This window comes from Tasmannia lanceolata, unplaced genomic scaffold, assembly GCF_043159265.1.
Source record: "Tasmannia lanceolata isolate RefF3 unplaced genomic scaffold, GAP_Taslan_0.1 ptg000008l, whole genome shotgun sequence".
Classification (NCBI taxonomy): Eukaryota; Viridiplantae; Streptophyta; class Magnoliopsida; order Canellales; family Winteraceae; genus Tasmannia; species Tasmannia lanceolata.
This window is the reverse complement of record NW_027518685.1, coordinates 25,742,515-25,759,796: the sequence shown is the minus strand read 5'-3', so window position 1 is coordinate 25,759,796 and position 17,282 is coordinate 25,742,515. Positions and strand designations below refer to the sequence as shown.

Sequence of the window (17,282 nt, the reverse complement as noted above, 5' to 3'; positions counted from 1 at the left end):
TTGACTTCCGCTTCACTCGCATCTGTTTCCCCAATAGGTCCAGAGAAAGCCCATATGACTTCACTCCTGAAATCCCTTAACACTCCACCTATACTTGCCGACCCGGATTGCCCATACTAGAGCCATCAAAGTTAAGTTTCAACATCCCTTGAGGGGGAGCCTGCCATCTAATAACATTAATTGAATCTCCTTCCACTATCAACCGATCCATGTTGTCCCTTTGGCAATAGCTAATCCCTCGATGGGCGGCTCTGACTTCCGCTTCAGTCACATCTGTTTCCCCAATAGGTCCAAAGAAAGCTCATATGACTTCACTCCTGAAATCCCTTAACACTCCACCGATACTTGCCGACCCGGATTGCCCATACTAGAGCCATCAAAGTTAAGTTTCAACATCCCTTGAGGGGGAGCCTGCCACTGTTGTACAATAGAATGCATATGCTCTGTACTGAAGCAAATCCCCTCCACTCCTCCCATAAAGAGTAAGCCGGAACAAACCGGAATAAAGGCATCGTTTTAGCCCAAAATATGGTTAAAGCAATGACTTTGATGAATAGAAAGTGAAGAGATTTGGATATACTTTCAGAAACCCTATCATTCTCTCTTTCTATAGGACCCACATAGTTGCTAAAAGAGAAAGAGACCACATAACTTTTCCCTTTTTCTTCCAAGGAACCAATTACCAGTTTTCAAGTAACTCTTGCAAAGCAGATGGGAAAACCCGTGCGATTCCGAATCTAGACAGAATGCCACTCCACGCCTCTCTAGCCACACTTCAGTGGATAAAGAGGTGGTCCACTGATTCTCCCGCCGCTATACATAAAGCACAATGATCAACTATCACCATCTTTCATCTTCTAAGGAAATCCATCATCTGGATCCGATTGTGAAGAGCCGCCCAACTGAAAGTGCAAACTCTTGGCGGAGCTTGAATCTTCCTTTCAAACTGATGTAGCAACCTTCGAGCATTTCTAATAATCTTTCCACTAAATCTATCTCCCTATCAAAAAAATTCCTTCTAAATGCCGGTTTCGAAATTACCTTTTCACCTTGTCTTTCAAAACACTTCTTTACCAATGCATCCTTACAAGTAGCAGCAACGAATAAATTCGGGAAAATCTCCTTCAGGGGCTGATGGGAACACCCAACTGACATGCCAAAAGCTAAGTCTAGCACCCGAGTAAACTCTATATCTAATACCTTGGTTAAAACTATTGCTTATCTCCCTTATATCCCACCAAATTGTGACCCCTTTTTACTAAACCAATCTTTAGAATTCCAATAATGTGGCTCTGCTCCATATTTACTACCAATTACCTTGGCCCAAAGCTATGATTGCTCTTCCCTAAACCTCCATAACCATTTCCTTAATTGACTTCCTTTATTTTCCTTATGTCCAATCCACCTCCTTTGATAGGTTTGCACTTAGAAGCAGGAATCTTCCCTCGGGGTGTCGCTCCCACTTTTGAACCTCGATTCGGCGCTCCTTAGGAAGGAGCTTCCAGGGAGCGCGACCCCAAAGAGACCGGAACCGCTCCTATGACTCTCCAAGCCTGCTTCTATTACTCTATAAATCCCAGCATCATCAACTTCCTTACATCGAACTCCTCCAACTCTTCAAAGTAGTTCATTGGAGCAAGCACAAAGGCTTGTGCATCTTTAGAAGGCACGAGGAACGAGTGCAAGCAAATATAGATGGTTAGAAATTACTACTTTTAAATGTACTTAAAATTTGAAAGATACATTTGAAAATGGTTAGAAAATATTATTTTTTGATGTACTTGAATTTTGAAAGATATATACAGAAAATATTACATACATGCTCCCATGGCGCTCCCATACCTAGACTCTTCTAGACCCCACGCTTCCCCGCCCCCGCACACGCTTCATGCTTCTAAGGGTTTGCAAACATCTCTCCAAATAACTAAGGGAATCCCCCCCCCCCCCGCACAAGAATCTCCTTTGGATCTGCTCTATGCATTTTTGTAACACTTCTAGGGCACTCGAGCAAAGATATTGATAAATGGGAATGTTTGCCAAAACGGCCTTGAAGAGGGTGACCCTGCCACCCATGGATACCAGATTCCGCTTCCAGGTATCTAGTCTCTTTTCTATTCTTTCCACTAGGGGTGTTCAATTGGTTATAACCGAACCGAAATAATCGAAATTTGATAACCGAAATAATTTCGGTTATCAAATTTCGGAAACCGAATTTTCGAAAACCGAATCGAAACCGAACCGATTAAAAATTCGGTTATTCGGTTATAACCGAATAGTGATAGAAAAATACGAAAAAAAAAATCTATTTGGACGGTTTGATCGGAGGGCTATGATCAATCTATTGAAACGGTTTTTTAGGCACAACCTATTGAAGTTGTGATCAATCAAATGGACGGTTTGGATCATCCTACGGAGTGCCCATACACCATTTTTTGAAAAAAATAATGTTTATTTTTGGTTAATTTTGGTTATTCGGTTAACCGAATTTTTTCCCCAAGATAATCGAAACCAAATAACCAAATAAACCAAAAATAAAAACCGAAACCGAATAACCGAATTAACCAAAAATAAAAACCGAAACCGAACCGAATTAGCAAAAAACCGAACCGAACCGACCGAATCAATTCGGTTCGGTTCGGTTCGGTTATTCAGTGAAATCCGAATAATGAACACCCCTACTTTCCACTATGGGATTCCATGCTGACTAGTGAGGTCTCCCTACCCCCAAAGGAAGCTCAAGATACGTAGAAGGGACTTTCTCCAAAGGACAGCCCAAAAGACTAGCTAGTCCACTCGCCTATGTGTCCTCCATATTCAAAGCATACATTCAAAATTTGATGAAATTTGTCATCAAATAAATTTTTTTTCTTTTTCTTTAAATTCATACATTTTAACTCTGCTTCTCACTTCCAGCTTTTCAAATTGTTGCTAGTGGTGTGTGTCTCCTCCTGGTCACAAGGATTTCATCACAAGTTCAACTAATTAAAAAATCTTAATAATCCTTTTTTAGTTCCCTAGAGTTGTCGAACCACTCTTGTTGATCTGACAAACAACAATGATTTTGGAAGCTCTGTTGCTTTTAATGGTTCATTGATGCGTTAATCCCTTCTTTTCTACTCTCTTGAAAAGAGGGGTTCCGAAGGCTTTTTGGAAGATGATGTGGAAGTCAGCCATCCCTTCGGAATCCAATGTTTCGTACGGGCAGAGGTGCTAGAGAATGGCAATACTCTTGATATTCTTAACAAGGGGTTCTGCTTAGCGAATAGGTTGTATTCTTTGCTACTGAAAGGAGGAGGCAGTGGACATTTTTCTCCATTATCCACTAGCTAGCAGGTTATGGGGAGCAGTTCTTTGTGGTTGTTTGGGTCCTTCCATTATCCCTCAAAGTCCTCCTATCGAGTTGGTGGAGGCCCAATCTACCAACCAGCCATGTTGTTATATGGATGCAGTTCTGTGTGAGATCTTTTGGAACATTTGAACGGAAAGAAATCAACAGATGTTAGGTGTCAAAAGACCTGTTAGAATATTATTATGGGAGATAGTTTTAGATGCCGATTTAGGTTCTTGGGAATGAGATCTTTAGACGCATTACCATCTTTGATTTCTTTAGAAAGTGAGTAGAGGTGCTTGAGCACAGCAGAGGTAGGAAAAAGAGAGTAGAGGTGCTCATTATTAATGAAGTCATCATTTTTGCAAGGGAGGCAACCTATCTTTTAATCACCCTGAGGGCAACAAATGAGGTTTTGACTCTTTGGCTAAAGACGATGTTACGAGGGACACTTTAATGGAGGGGCAATTTCTTCCCCATTTGTAATTTTTTCTAGGTTTTTCTTTGCTGGTTTCTGTGCATTCTTTTGTAGTGAATTTGTTGCCTTTCTTAAAAAGTCAAGCCATGGTGGAATTGGGCTAGGATTTGGAAGGGCTCCGGTCCTGCTTATGGTGCAAAGCTTCTGTTGGATGACATTGCATTAAAAAATCAACACTTTGGGTAGACTTAAGGGCAAGGTTATAAATCTGAATTTCGAAATGCATGTTGGTCGCCACGAAAATGGAAGCATGTCAATTTTGGTTATTGATTTCGCTGGAAATCCTGTAAAATCATACAAGCTTATGAATATGCATGCAAATGATGAAAATTTAAGATGTAGCTTGAGGAAATGCTGGAATAAGAACAAATACACACTTAAAAACTGTCATAATACAACCATCCATAATGGTTTAACAATATCAAGCGTTGTCTTGCATGTCTGGAACAGTAAGGTCCATTCTAAAATTAAAATGTGCGCAACCCATATGCTTCAAATGAAACATAAAATGTGAGAAAAAAGCTTCTATTCATAAGAAGTACAATGTAATGGAGTAGAATAATATAATGATGGAAATTAAGGGGCCATTTGGATACGCGGATTTTAGAATCTGGGATTTCTTCAAAATTGTAGTTAAGAGACAAGAGAAGAAGCGGACCGCCGTCGTTTTTGACTTTCGCCCTTCTTTCCGTCAGCAAGAAAGTAGCTGATCCTCTCATATTTCCAGGTTTTAGAAATCTCAGGATGCAGGAGAGATTTTTAAAACCTGAATTTCTCACTTAAAATCCAAGAAACGCTGTCAGGACAGCATTCAACAGCTTGATCATGAACCCTCTTGTACACTGGTTTCACACTAAAAACCTGGATTCTAAAATCTGCGTATCCAAACAGCCCCTAAAAGTATTTCCTAAATATTAAATAAAATAATTACTATAAGTTTACAATATTAAAAGTATTTCTGAATACTACTATAACTTTACAATTACTCTATGTTTTGATTATTATTTTTTTGAAAGGTAACCGAATTTATTCATAAAGCTATAATTACAAAAACATGTAAACAGGGAACAAGATGTCCCCTCACCATACATGTCCCCAACCTGAAAACAGGAAGTTACAAGGAAAAAAAAGGAAACGCTAAGCCGGTACTACGGCCGCATCGACAATAACCACGTCCATGTCACCAAGACGAACTCCAACCTTAGCTAAACCACCGGCCAGAGAATTCCTGATAGTTAGTTTATATGGAAATAAAACAAAATATTTATTTAACTTATTAACCATTACGATATAGTACTTGTTATAATTTATAACTATATTATTATGCAAAAAACTTAAAAATTTGAGAACTGATTAAAATATTTTGGTGAATCCACGAATCTTTCTTTTTGAGGTTTGCCGAATCCGACACTCGATACCTGTGTCCCATTCCGACACTCATACCCGTACTGATGCAACATAGGTTGAAGGTGATTCTATGAATATGATTGATTGGTTGGGTGTTACGATGGAGTAATTGTTGTTGGAGTTTGGCTCTCATGCTTGATGAGGTATTTGGCACATTTAAAGTTTTTTATGTTTTATGTTTCCATGTTTTAAAGGATGCTAATGATACTGCAGGTGCCCTTTTGCCAAAGAGGGGGCTGATAGAGGTGTATTGTAGGTTGTGCTCATCTTGTACTCTGCTGTGTTTTTCTTTTAATAAGTTTGTATCGCTTTGAAAAATTAAAGTTCACAAATAGTCACTGTATGACTTGAAATAACACACTGTAGGTTTGTAGGTTTGTATGCACATAGTACCAATTAGTACTAGTAGATACCTATCATACTTTGTTGGTGCCCATCTACCTTTCTCTTTCCTGGTTTATCTGTTTAGAATGGAAACACAAACTATGTATTATATGCCCATCTATCTTTCTCTTTCCTGGTTTATCTGTACAGAATGGAAAAACAAATTATATATCATACTTGGAATTTTACAGGATGTCCACGAGACTGCCGCAGGAGCCCTTTGGAATCTTGCTTTTAATCCGGGTAATGCTCTCCGTATAGTTGAAGAAGGGGGAGTTCCAGCCCTGGTACATCTTTGTTCTTCCTCCGTATCAAAAATGGCTCGCTTTATGGCTGCGTTGACCTTGGCTTACATGTTTGATGGGAGGTACAACTGTCATGTTTTTATTACCGATTTATTAAAGCATTCACCTTTTTTTTTTTTTGAATGGTTTAAAGCATTCACCTTGCACTATTTATTACCTGTCATTTGCTTCATTTATGGATGATCTCTCTTATTGACAAGTTATCATTGTTAATTCAACCTATTTAAACAACGGTAACATTATAGGATATCACCCTCAGCTAGGTGCTCAACTTTGTTATTCCGGGGCATTGCTAAAAAAAAAATTTCTGTTTTTTTTTTTTTTTTTGAAAGATGGCATCTCTAAAAGTTCCATCTAAATCTTTTCCTCCTTTTTAAATGTATAATTTAATATTGAAGATATTCCTGGGTTCAAAGACCCGACCCTTGCAGAAGTAGAAAGTTCCCTTTTGGGAAAACTTTGCACCTTGACATGAGGATATTTCCCAACATTGAAAGCATAGGAGTTTATTGTCTATGTGGGTCGACTGTGATGCCTTGCTTCAATTTTGAACCAATGGTATTTAAATAGTAGTGTATTAACATTTATATGTTCTGTTGCTTACTACGCCAGGTGGTGATTGCATAACAAGAAACATCCTAAAATTCAGTTTCTTTTAATTGCATAGACTAGAATTTGAATTCTTTGAGTCCCAAGTCAGGATTATGAAGTTATAATTCTGAGTTCTGACAGCTTATGTTCTCAAACTGTGTAAAAATATAAGTCCACCTAGACTACATGATTTTGATGCGTAGAGAAAGTGACATGCCACTTTCCAATTCACAACATCTTATGTGATGACATCTCAACAACTAGAAATGTTAGTAGGCCCATCTTATATGAATTGTAATGATGGATATCAATTGAAAAACTCATAAATTATCGAGGGAACCCCTCTTCTTTGTGGTTGCTTTTATATTTTAGGACAGTAGTTTAAGTCTCGTGTATATGTTTTACAGAATGGATGAGGTTGCATTGGTGGGGCCATCGTCCGAAGGCATATCAAAGAGTGTAAGCTTAGATAGTGCTAGAAGGATGGCATTGAAGCATATCGAAGAATTTGTGTTGACATTTTCAGATCCGCAAACGTTCTTGGCAGCGGCTGCATCTTCAGCTCCCACATCATTGGCACACGTAGCGGAAGCAGCACGTATACAAGAAGCCGGACATCTGAGATGCAGGTTATCTTTTTTTCTTTTTTCCTTTTTTTTTTTGTGATGACATAGGGTATCCCCACCTCATTTTAGGGTGGGACTAATCCCTATGGATGCAGGTTATCTACTTGTAGTTCTGTGATTGATTGTTCAGTTTTCATGTCTATCATATGCACCTTTATTTATGAGGGGCGAGCAACTATGATTTATTTTGACATTGTTTATTTATTTGAAGGTGCACATTTTTTGTTATGGTAGGGTGCACTACTGTCTATATGATTTCTATTGTTGAAATTATCTGCATTTAGTTGTAATTATGGTAGAGGAATACTGATTTTCAGTTTCTTTTGACAGTTTTGAAATTTATTTTTAATTTTGTGATTCAGCTTTTATAACTGATTTGACCATACTTTCTTCATTAAGCTATGTTCACACATATTATCAGATCCTGATTAGTTGCACACATCTGAATCCTACATGATGTTCTTTTTTTATAATGCTTGCCAACTTAATCTATGTTATGATTTTCTGCAGTGGAGCTGAGATTGGCAGATTTGTTGCCATGCTTCGGAATTCTTCTTCTACTCTTAGGGCATGTGCTGCTTTTGCTCTTCTCCAGGTAATGTGGTGTGCTCATTCAATCTACTCTCATATATGTGTGTGTGTGTGTGTGTGTGTGTGTGCGTGTGTTTAGGCAGTTCCGCATAAGGCCATTTCGCGGTCCTTTTTCAAGAGAGAAGATCCACCTCATAGCTGAATTTGTCTTATTCATTTAATTTAAATGGTGGGGCACCTCTCTCTCTCTCTCTCTCTCTCTCTCTCTCTCTCTCTCTCTCTCTCTCTCCACACACACACACACACACACACACACACACTACTACGACTGCTGCTACTTTTCTTTAAGCAGTTTTTATTGTTAGAAAAGGGTGGCCCAGTGCACGAGGCTCCCGCCACTGCGGGGTCTGGGGAGGGCTAGATGTACGCAGCCTTACCCCTGCTTTTAAGCAGTTTTTATTGTTAATGGAGATAAATTTTTTCCATTCTGCATGTGTAGAATTACTTATGATGATATCAAAATTAAAAATAGTGTTGATATTGCAACGAATAAGATGTGAAATGTGCTTTTCCTCTTATTTTTAAAATTCTCAAAAGATGGAAGTCCTCTTATCCTTGCTCACAGGGAAAGTTGGAGGGAGGGGAAGGGAGGTCAACACATCCTCTTTATGTTAATAATGTTACGGAATTGAATTTAATTGACCTTTGTAGAAAGAGGAGAGTGGGTTTGCTTTATTTTTAGTATTCGTAAGGGTTTTAATGAATTTATAGAACCCATTGTCACCTTATTTTGACTCCATTAATGCTTACAAATTCTGGCCTGTATAGTTCACTACAATTTTCGCTTGGTGGAAAACTTGTAGTTACTACAAATAATCGTTGATTCAAGTGAAGTGATTTGATTTTTTAGAAAGTCAGGGTTCGACTCCATATTCTGACCCAGACTAAAAATGATTCAACTCAGAACATCTCCGTGCATACCAATAGGGTTCTTGGACCTTTTTTAGGACCTGATTATGTCAATTATCTAGCCATTGAGTGTTGTTGAGTCACCATGAGTTCTCTTCTTAGAAATCTTTCTAAATTCAGATCCATCCATCAAGAAATTCAACTCTTTTCCTTTTGGAGATGATATTGAACTTTTACTAATCACAAGTCCATAACCACTGTTTTCTTATAATTGCAGTTCACAATCCCCGGCGGCAGGCATGCAATGCACCATGCGAGCCTGTTGCAAAAAGCTGGAGCTGCACGGATCCTACGTGCCGCTGCCGCCGCAGCAACAGCCCCCATTGAAGCCAAAATCTTTGCAAAGATAGTTCTGAGGAACCTTGAGCACCACCAAGTTGAAGCTTTGCTTTAGTGCTAAGCAACCTCAAAACAGTAATATAGGTTCGTCTCAAATTCCCTCAACTTTCAACCCCAAATCAGCATAAAATATGTTCTGATCCCCCAACCGACTGAGCACCTTGAGGACCTAAAACCTACCGTGTCTTCAATTCTGACCTGGGTTTTCCACACGGAACCCTTTCTGTTTGATCTGTGACTTGGGTTCTTGGGGAATTTGGAAAGAAGAGGATTTGGGTTTTCTTTTTCCTCATTTTCTCCATTTAGGTATCTAAGGTGGTTTGGTTTGTTTTTTTATGGTGAAATATGAGTGTAATTTTTCATTTTTTTTTCTATCTATTTGCTACAAGTAGGTACTGGGTGTTGAGAGAGACCAGTATCCATCAGTTTTGCACTTCTCTATTCATTGTTACATTGTGTGTTTATTATAATTATATCATTATCTTATTTTAGACTTTGTGCCTGCGTCATCTAGTATGGTTACCCCTTGGATTTATTCTGCTAATTGTTCATAATCTCCTATTATCAGGGAGGTTGCCTTTTTTTCAAAGAATGGTAGAGAATGATATTAATAAAAATGAAATAAACGGGAAAGAATGGGAGGCCAATGTAACACTTCCCATCCATTTTTTTTTAAAATTGAGGCCCTTTTTGGATTGCAAGAAATATATTTTTGGCGTAAAATTTGTTCTTGGGAAACGATATGATTAAGAGGGAAATTATATGATTATGGTTAAGTTCAAGTTATATTTTCTCTTGTGTAAAGAAAGTTGGCAGAATTCTTCCATAATCATGGCTGGTTCGAGGAGAAGTATAAATGCCATAAATTGCATAGCGGTTGCGTGGGAGATAATAAAAGACGGGGGACTGATCAAGGAGACGATCGTGCAATTTTTCTCCTCATTGTACTCTCAGGAGACAGACTGGAGACCTTCTCTAGAGGGATTACCCTTCAAGAGGCTAAGGGAAGAACAAGCTGTGTTGTTGGAGAGACAGTTCTTGGAAGAGGAAGCACGTTTAGCCGTTTTTTCTATGGCAAAAGACAAAGCACCGAGTCCAGACTGATTCCCCATTGCTTTCTATCAAAGATATTGGGACTTGCTCAAAGTTGATGTTTTGGCATTTCTTGTAGAATTTCATGTGAGGAGTAAGTTGGGGAAGGAATTAAATACCACATTTATTTCTCTTATCCCAAAAAGGATGGCGCTATGGGAATTAATGATTTCAAACCAGTTAGTCTCGTGCATAACATCTATAAGATTCCTGCCAAAATACTAGCAAGGAGAATCAAGTTGGCCATAGATGATGTAATCTCAAAGTACCAAGGTGCGTTTGTTAGAGGGAGACAAATTTTGGATGGAATCCTTATTGCCAATGAAATTATAAACACAAGGATGAGAAGTGGGGAAAGTGGAATCACAGCTAAAATTGACATAGAGAAGGCTTATGACCATGTCGATTGGACCTTCCTAGACTTCATTAAGAGAAAAATGGGCTTCAGAGTGCAGTGGAGGTCTTGGATTAAGTGAAAGCTTGTCTACGGCATCTTTCTCCATTTTAATTAATGGATCGCCGGTGGGTTTTTTCAAGAGCTCTAGAGGCACGAGACAGGGTGTCCTATGTTGCTGTATTTATTCATAATGGTTGGGGAAGCCCTAAGCTTGCTTGTTTTAAAGGCTGAGGAAGAAAAAGTTTCATTAAAGGAATAGACTTACTCAGGCTAGTGGTGGATGGGGTGCACGAGTGATGGATTACATAGAGAAAAGATTCAAGGGTATAGACTGGGTCATCAGGTTGACAAGAAATATAAAGGACCAAGAAATTGATAGCTTCACCCAGTTCCTCTCTCTTCTACAAGCGCACTATTGTTCTCCTTTCACCTGACATAGCAGGCTTGTTCACCGTTCGATCTTAATTTCTGTTAGACCTAAAATCGGTAACAGGTACAGCAGTGACGTAAGAGCTGAGCTAGGATGACCAGAGGAGCTGAGTCCTGGTGAACCAGAGTGAGTGAGTAGCGATGGAGTGGCTGAGTCCTACACAAGGCAAGTGAGGTCAGAAGACCGGACCGGGTTTTACTCCGGACAGGCCCTTCGACACTCAAGTCAGTATGAGCAGGAGTGAAGGGAAATGTCAGAGTTTTTAGGGAGAAGAGGGTTTTTCGTATTACCCGTTTGTCTGAGCCCCGTTTCCCTATTTATAGGGAAAAACGGGTGAGGTGTCCTGGACAGGTGGCGGCCTGTGAGAGGCTGGATCTCACCTACTCTGGGACAGGTGGCAGCCTGTGAGAGGCTGGATCTCACCTACTCTGGGACAGGTGGCAGCCTGTGAGAGGCTGGATCTCACCTACTCTGGGACAGGTGGCAGCCTGTGAGAGGCTGGTGTTTTCACACCCCATCAGTTGCCCCCCAGTTTTCCAAGTCATTGAGGGACTTGGGAAAGTGTGACGATCGTTTTTCTGGATGGGCAGATGTTGTTCAGAGGTGAATCGGAGAATTTAGTGTGGAGTACAGAGTCCACAATCCGGGGTCCGGAGTTCGCAGTGCGGAGTCCGGAGATCGCAGTCCGGGGTCCAGAGTTCGCAGTTCGGAGTACGGCTTCAACCGGACTGGCTCCTGGCGCATTACAGAATACATTATATCCAGTCCGGAGTTCGCAGTTCGAAGTTCGGAGTTCGGAGTCCGGAGTACGGCTTCAACCGGACTGGCTCCTGGCACTTTACAGAATACATCATATCCAGTCCGGAGTTCGCAGTTCGGAGTCCGGAGTTCGGAGTCCGGAGTACGGCTTCAACCGGACTGGCTCCTGGCGCTTTGCAGAATACATTATATTCAGTCCGGAGTTCGCAGTTCAGAGTCCGGAGTTCGGAGTCCGGAGTACGGCTTCAACCGGACTGGCTCCTGGCGCTTTGCAGAATACATTATATTCAGTCCGGAGTTCGCAGTTCGGAGTCCGGAGTTGGGAGTCCGGAGTACGGCTTCAACCGGACTGGCTCCAGCGCTTCATAGAACGCGTTATATCCAGTCCGGAGTTCGGAGTTCGCAGTTCGCAGTCCGGAGTACGGCTTCAACCGGACTGGGTTCTGATGCTTCATAGAACGCGTTATATCCAGTCCGGAGTTCGGCTTCAACCGGACTGGTTCCTGGTGCTTCATAGAACGCGTTATATCCAGTCCGGAGTTCGGAGTTCTGAGTCCGGAGTTCGCAGTCCGGAGTTCGGCTGGAAGTGGAGTCCGGTTCGGACCGGACTGCTTTTTGTCGTTTTGTAGAACGCGTCATATCCAGTCCGGAGTACGGAGCTCCAGTTTGGAGTTCCAGTTCGGCTGGAAGTGGAGTCCGGTTCGGACCGGGCTGCTTTTTGTCGTTTTGTAGAACGCGTCATATCTAGTCTGGAGTACGGAGCTCCAGTCCGGAGTACGGAGCTCCAGTTCGGCTTGAGATGAGCTGGATTTTGTCCTATAGCGCTTTGCGCCATATCCAGTTCGGCTTGAGATGAACTGGATTTTGTCCTGTAGCGCTCGAGTCCTGGTCGGCCTGAAATGAACTGGATTTTGTCCTGTAGCGCTTTGCGCCATATCCAGTTCGCAGTCCGGAGTACGGCTTCAACCGGACTGGGTTCTGATGCTTCATAGAACGCGTTATATCCAGTCCGGAGTTCGGCTTCAACCGGACTGGTTCCTGGTGCTTCATAGAACGCGTTATATCCAGTCCGGAGTTCGGAGTTCCGAGTCCGGAGTTCGCAGTCCGGAGTTCGGCTGGAAGTGGAGTCCGGTTCGGACCGGACTGCTTTTTGTCGTTTTGTAGAACGCGTCATATCCAGTCCGGAGTACGGAGCTCCAGTTTGGAGTTCCAGTTCGGCTTGAGATGAGCTGGATTTTGTCCTATAGTGCTTTGCGCCATATCCAGTTCGGCTTGAGATGAACTGGATTTTGTCCTGTAGCGCTTTGCGCCATATCCAGTTCGGAGTACGGAGCTCCAGTTCGGCTTGAGATGAACTGGATTTTGTCCTGTAGCGCTCGGCGCCATATCCAGTTCGGCTTGAGAAGAACTGAATTTTGTCTTGTAGCGCTTTGCGCTATATCCAGTTCGGATTTTGATGAACTGAATTTTGTCTTGTAGCGCTTTGCGCTATATCCAGTTCGGATTTTGATGAACTGAATTTTGTCTTGTAGCGCTTTGCGCTATATCCAGTTCGGATTTTGATGAACTGAATATAGCGCAATCAGCTAAAAGACGAAATTGAATTTTGTCTTGTAGCGAATCTCACCGAGTCCTGGTCGGCCTGAAATGAACTGGATTTTGTCCTGTAGCGCTTTGCGCCATATCCAGTTCGGCTTGAGATGAACTGGATTTTGTCTTGTAGCGCTTTGCGCCATATCCAGTTCGGCTTGAGATGAACTGGATTTTGTCCTGTAGCCCTTTGCGCCATATCCAGTTCGGAGTACGGAGCTCCAGTTCGGCTTGAGATGAACTGGATTTTGTCCTGTCTGGCTTGCGCCGGTCTTATTTTTGTCGCGCGATATCCTGTCCGGCTTGAGGAACAGATGAACCTTCTTCAGGTTGAGTTTTACCCACGCGTTATATCAGTCTGGCTGGAGATGACCAAGTTTATTGAACTTGGGTTTTTGCAAGGGTTTGGTTTTCTGCCCGGGCCCATTTCTGACTAGAAGTGCGCTTCTGATCTTTGTGGAGGCGAGCCGTGGCGAACCAAGTAGCGAGTACCCAGTTTTAGCGAACTGGATTTCCAGATATAAATACCCAAGTTTTGTGAACTGGGTTTCCAGATATAAATACCCAAGTTTTGTGAACTGGGTTTCCAGATATAAATACCCAAGTTTTGTGAACTGGGTTTCCAAATATAAATACCCAAGTTTTGTAAACTGGGTTTCCAGATATAAATACCCAAGTTTTGTGAACTGGGTTTCCAGTGCGTACCCAAGTTTAAGAACCGGGTTTCCAGTGCGTACCCAAGTTTAAGAACCGGGTTTCCAGTGCGTACCCAAGTTTAAGAACCGGGTTTCCAGTGAGTACCCAAGTTTTGTGAACTGGGTTTCCAGTGCGTACCCAAGTTTAAGAACCGGGTTTCCAGTGAGTACCCAAGTTTTGTGAACCGGGTTTCCAGTGCGTACCCAAGTTTAAGAACCGGGTTTCCAGTGCGTACCCAAGTTTAAGAACCAGGTTTCCAGTTCGTCCCTTACATCGAGTAGTTCGATTAGCAGTGATTCCACTGCATTTTTGCTTTTGAGTGCCATTGCATAGCACTCCCTGGACTGAGGTTGATCTCCTCGAACTTCACCCACACCATTGGGGGTTATGAACTTCATTTTTTGGTGGTAGGCTGAGGCGACTCCACGGATCAAGTTCTGGCCAGGCCGTCCTAAGATAGCGTTGTAGACCGAGGTGGCCTTTACTACCAGAAAGTTGACCATGGCGAATGCTTGACAAGGTGAGTCTCCGACTAGGACAGGGAGCTCGATCTGCCCCACCACTTTCACGACCTCTCCGGAGAAGCCAAATAAATCTGAGTTCGCCGGCTTTAGACGGTCGTCGCCTATCATCATTTTTTCAAAGGCGTGGTAGTATAGAATGTCTGATGAGCTTCCGTTGTCCACGAGGATTTTCTTCACCTCCCAGTTGGCAACGAGCATGGTTAGAACCAGTGCATCGTCGTGGGGGAGGATAAGGTTGTCCAGATCTGCATCCGAGAAGGAGATCTCATTCTCCGTTCTCGACTTTTTGCTGGTAGTGTGCACGGCGTTAACTCGCCGTGCATATGCTTTGCGAGCGGTAGAGGAGGTGCCCCCAGCGGCAGGCCCACCCATAATTGTACTAATGACCCCCCTTAGCTGAGATCGGGGTGCCTCAGGTTGTGCATTGGGCAGCTGAGGGGTTTTGTCCCGAGCAGGGGGCTGTTGTGATTTCGGAGGGCTACGGCCCTGGGGGCTCTTTCCTCTACGCTCTTGGTTGCGATTGTCAGTCCGGATATACTTTTTCAAATAACCCCGGCTGATGAGCTGCTCAATTTCCTCCTTGAGTTGCCAACAATCATTTGTGTCGTGGCCGTGGTCTTTGTGGAACCGGCAGTACTTCGAAGGATCTCTCCTGTTTCCTTTGGAGATCATTCTAGGTGGCCACTTCACGAACTCCTCCTCACTGATTGCCGCCAGTATGAGCTTTCTGGAGGTATTGAGAGGCGTGAAGTTCTCTTCTCTTCTCTGAGGGGGTGGAGACTTCTCTTTTCTGGGAGGTTTATCCTCCCTGCGCTATTTAGGCAGATTCTTCTCTTGAGAGGTTATCCTCCGATTTGAGTTAAGAGCTGCTAGTGTTTCTTCCACCGTTATGTACTCCTCCGCCCCGGCCATGAGATCCGCCAGTGAATGCGGATTTTGTCGAGCCACAGCTCGACGGAAATCGTTGGACCGGGCGCCTGCGAGGAGCGCATTCATTGCTGCTGAGGGATCTAAATTTGGCACTTGAAGTGCCTCCCTGTTGAATCGGCGGACGAACACCTTCAGAGGCTCGTTGTCTTCCTGTCGCAAGGCCATCAGGGAAGCTGTTGTTTTCTTTGGCCTGCGGCTGCTCATGAAGTGACGGACGAGGTCCTCTCCAAAATCGTCAAAATTGTTGATGGAGTTTGGTTTAATCCTGGAGTACCAGTCTCTTGCCGCGCCAGTTAACGTTGTTGGAAACGCTCTGCAGATGAAGACATCAGAAGCTCCGTGGAGGAGCATCATTGTTCTGAATGTCTCCAAGTGATCCACGGGGTCTGTGGTGCCGTCGTACTGGGGGACGGCTGGCATTTTAAACCCTCTGGGTGCTGGGGCACCCAGAACATCATTAGTGAACGGCGTTCTACTTGAGAACGCCCTGGAGGCGGGCCGGCTCTGGTCCTTCGCCAGTTCCTCTATTTTATGGTCCATGTCCTCCATTCTCTGTAGCAGGGGATCCGTTCTGTGGTCCCGGGACCTGATTCTTCCCACAGATCGGCTTGCCGCGGAGCCGGACTGACTCTCCGGACTCCTACGACGAGGCCGGGACTTTACTTGTGGTGCATGCTCTTCGTGAGCTCGGGGCTTCTGTGCAGAGCGGGACCTCGACCTTTGGCGGCGATGAGGCTCCGTCTGTGCGTGCCTAGCTGCGGAGTGATGAACTTGTCTGGCGGAGTGGTGAGTTTGGCCCTCCCCATGGCGTGATGACTCTCCCCTGTGGACATCTGGCCTTTCCTGGCCAGATCGTAGAGCTTCTGGAGGAGGTTGGGGAGGCGCCTGCAGTAGCTGCTGGTACTGCCCGACGAGGGCTGTCATCTGCTGAAATAGAGCTTGAACTTGCTCCGGAGTGGGCAGAGGGTTAAGATGTTCTGAGCGAGCAGGGCTCTGCTCGGCGGTAGCAGAAGCTGCTACTACTAGCGAGGCAATTCGCTCGCTCCAGGTTCTGCGAGGTAGCACGGCTTGATCAGTCCGTGTAGTAGGGATCCGCGCGCTCTTGCGCCCTGCCATTTTTTGTGAGATGCGTAAGAACAGCTTTTAGTTCTGGGGTCCCACGGATGGCGCCAATCTGTTAGACCTAAAATCGGTAACAGGTACAGCAGTGACGTAAGAGCTGAGCTAGGATGACCAGAGGAGCTGAGTCCTGGTGAACCAGAGTGAGTGAGTAGCGATGGAGTGGCTGAGTCCTACACAAGGCAAGTGAGGTCAGAAGACCGGACCGGGTTTTACTCCGGACAGGCCCTTCGACACTCAAGTCAGTATGAGCAGGAGTTAAGGGAAATGTCAGAGTTTTTAGGGAGAAGAGGGTTTTTCGTATTACCCGTTTGTCTGAGCCCCGTTTCCCTATTTATAGGGAAAAACGGGTGAGGTGTCCTGGACAGGTGGCGGCCTGTGAGAGGCTGGATCTCACCTACTCTGGGACAGGTGGCAGCCTGTGAGAGGCTGGATCTCACCTACTCTGGGACAGGTGGCAGCCTGTGAGAGGCTGGATCTCACCTACTCTGGGACAGGTGGCAGCCTGTGAGAGGCTGGTGTTTTCACACCCCATCAATTTCGTTGTTTGGTAAGAGGCGACGGGTTGAAACCAGTTTCTCTAGCATTTGGAGGTTTGCGTCTCCGCCTAGGGTGACGGCATTTGCATGGGCAACAGCAAACAGGCGAATCAATACACACAACCGGCTTAAAAGGTGACATGTCTCACTGGTAAGTCGTTGCATTCTCTGTAAGGAAGCCGACGAATCTAACAATCATCTCCCACTGCACTGTCCGTTTTCGTTCAACCTTTGGAGGGGAATTATCA

The 17,282-nt window shown here is 43.8% G+C and overlaps 1 protein-coding gene across 1 annotated transcript in view; it reads left to right on the top strand.

The window, feature by feature from the left end:
• Positions 1-9,454, top strand: part of LOC143884969 (protein ARABIDILLO 1-like) — a 28,463-nt gene extending 19,009 nt beyond the window's left edge. Inside the window, exons 9-12 of the mRNA XM_077388869.1 lie at positions 5,789-5,964; positions 6,901-7,122; positions 7,630-7,714; positions 8,837-9,454. Coding sequence (XP_077244984.1) covers positions 5,789-5,964; positions 6,901-7,122; positions 7,630-7,714; positions 8,837-9,013 — 660 coding nt within the window. The 3' untranslated portion in view covers positions 9,014-9,454. The remainder of the gene's footprint in view (positions 1-5,788; positions 5,965-6,900; positions 7,123-7,629; positions 7,715-8,836) is intronic.
• The last annotated feature ends 7,828 nt before the right edge of the window (positions 9,455-17,282 follow it).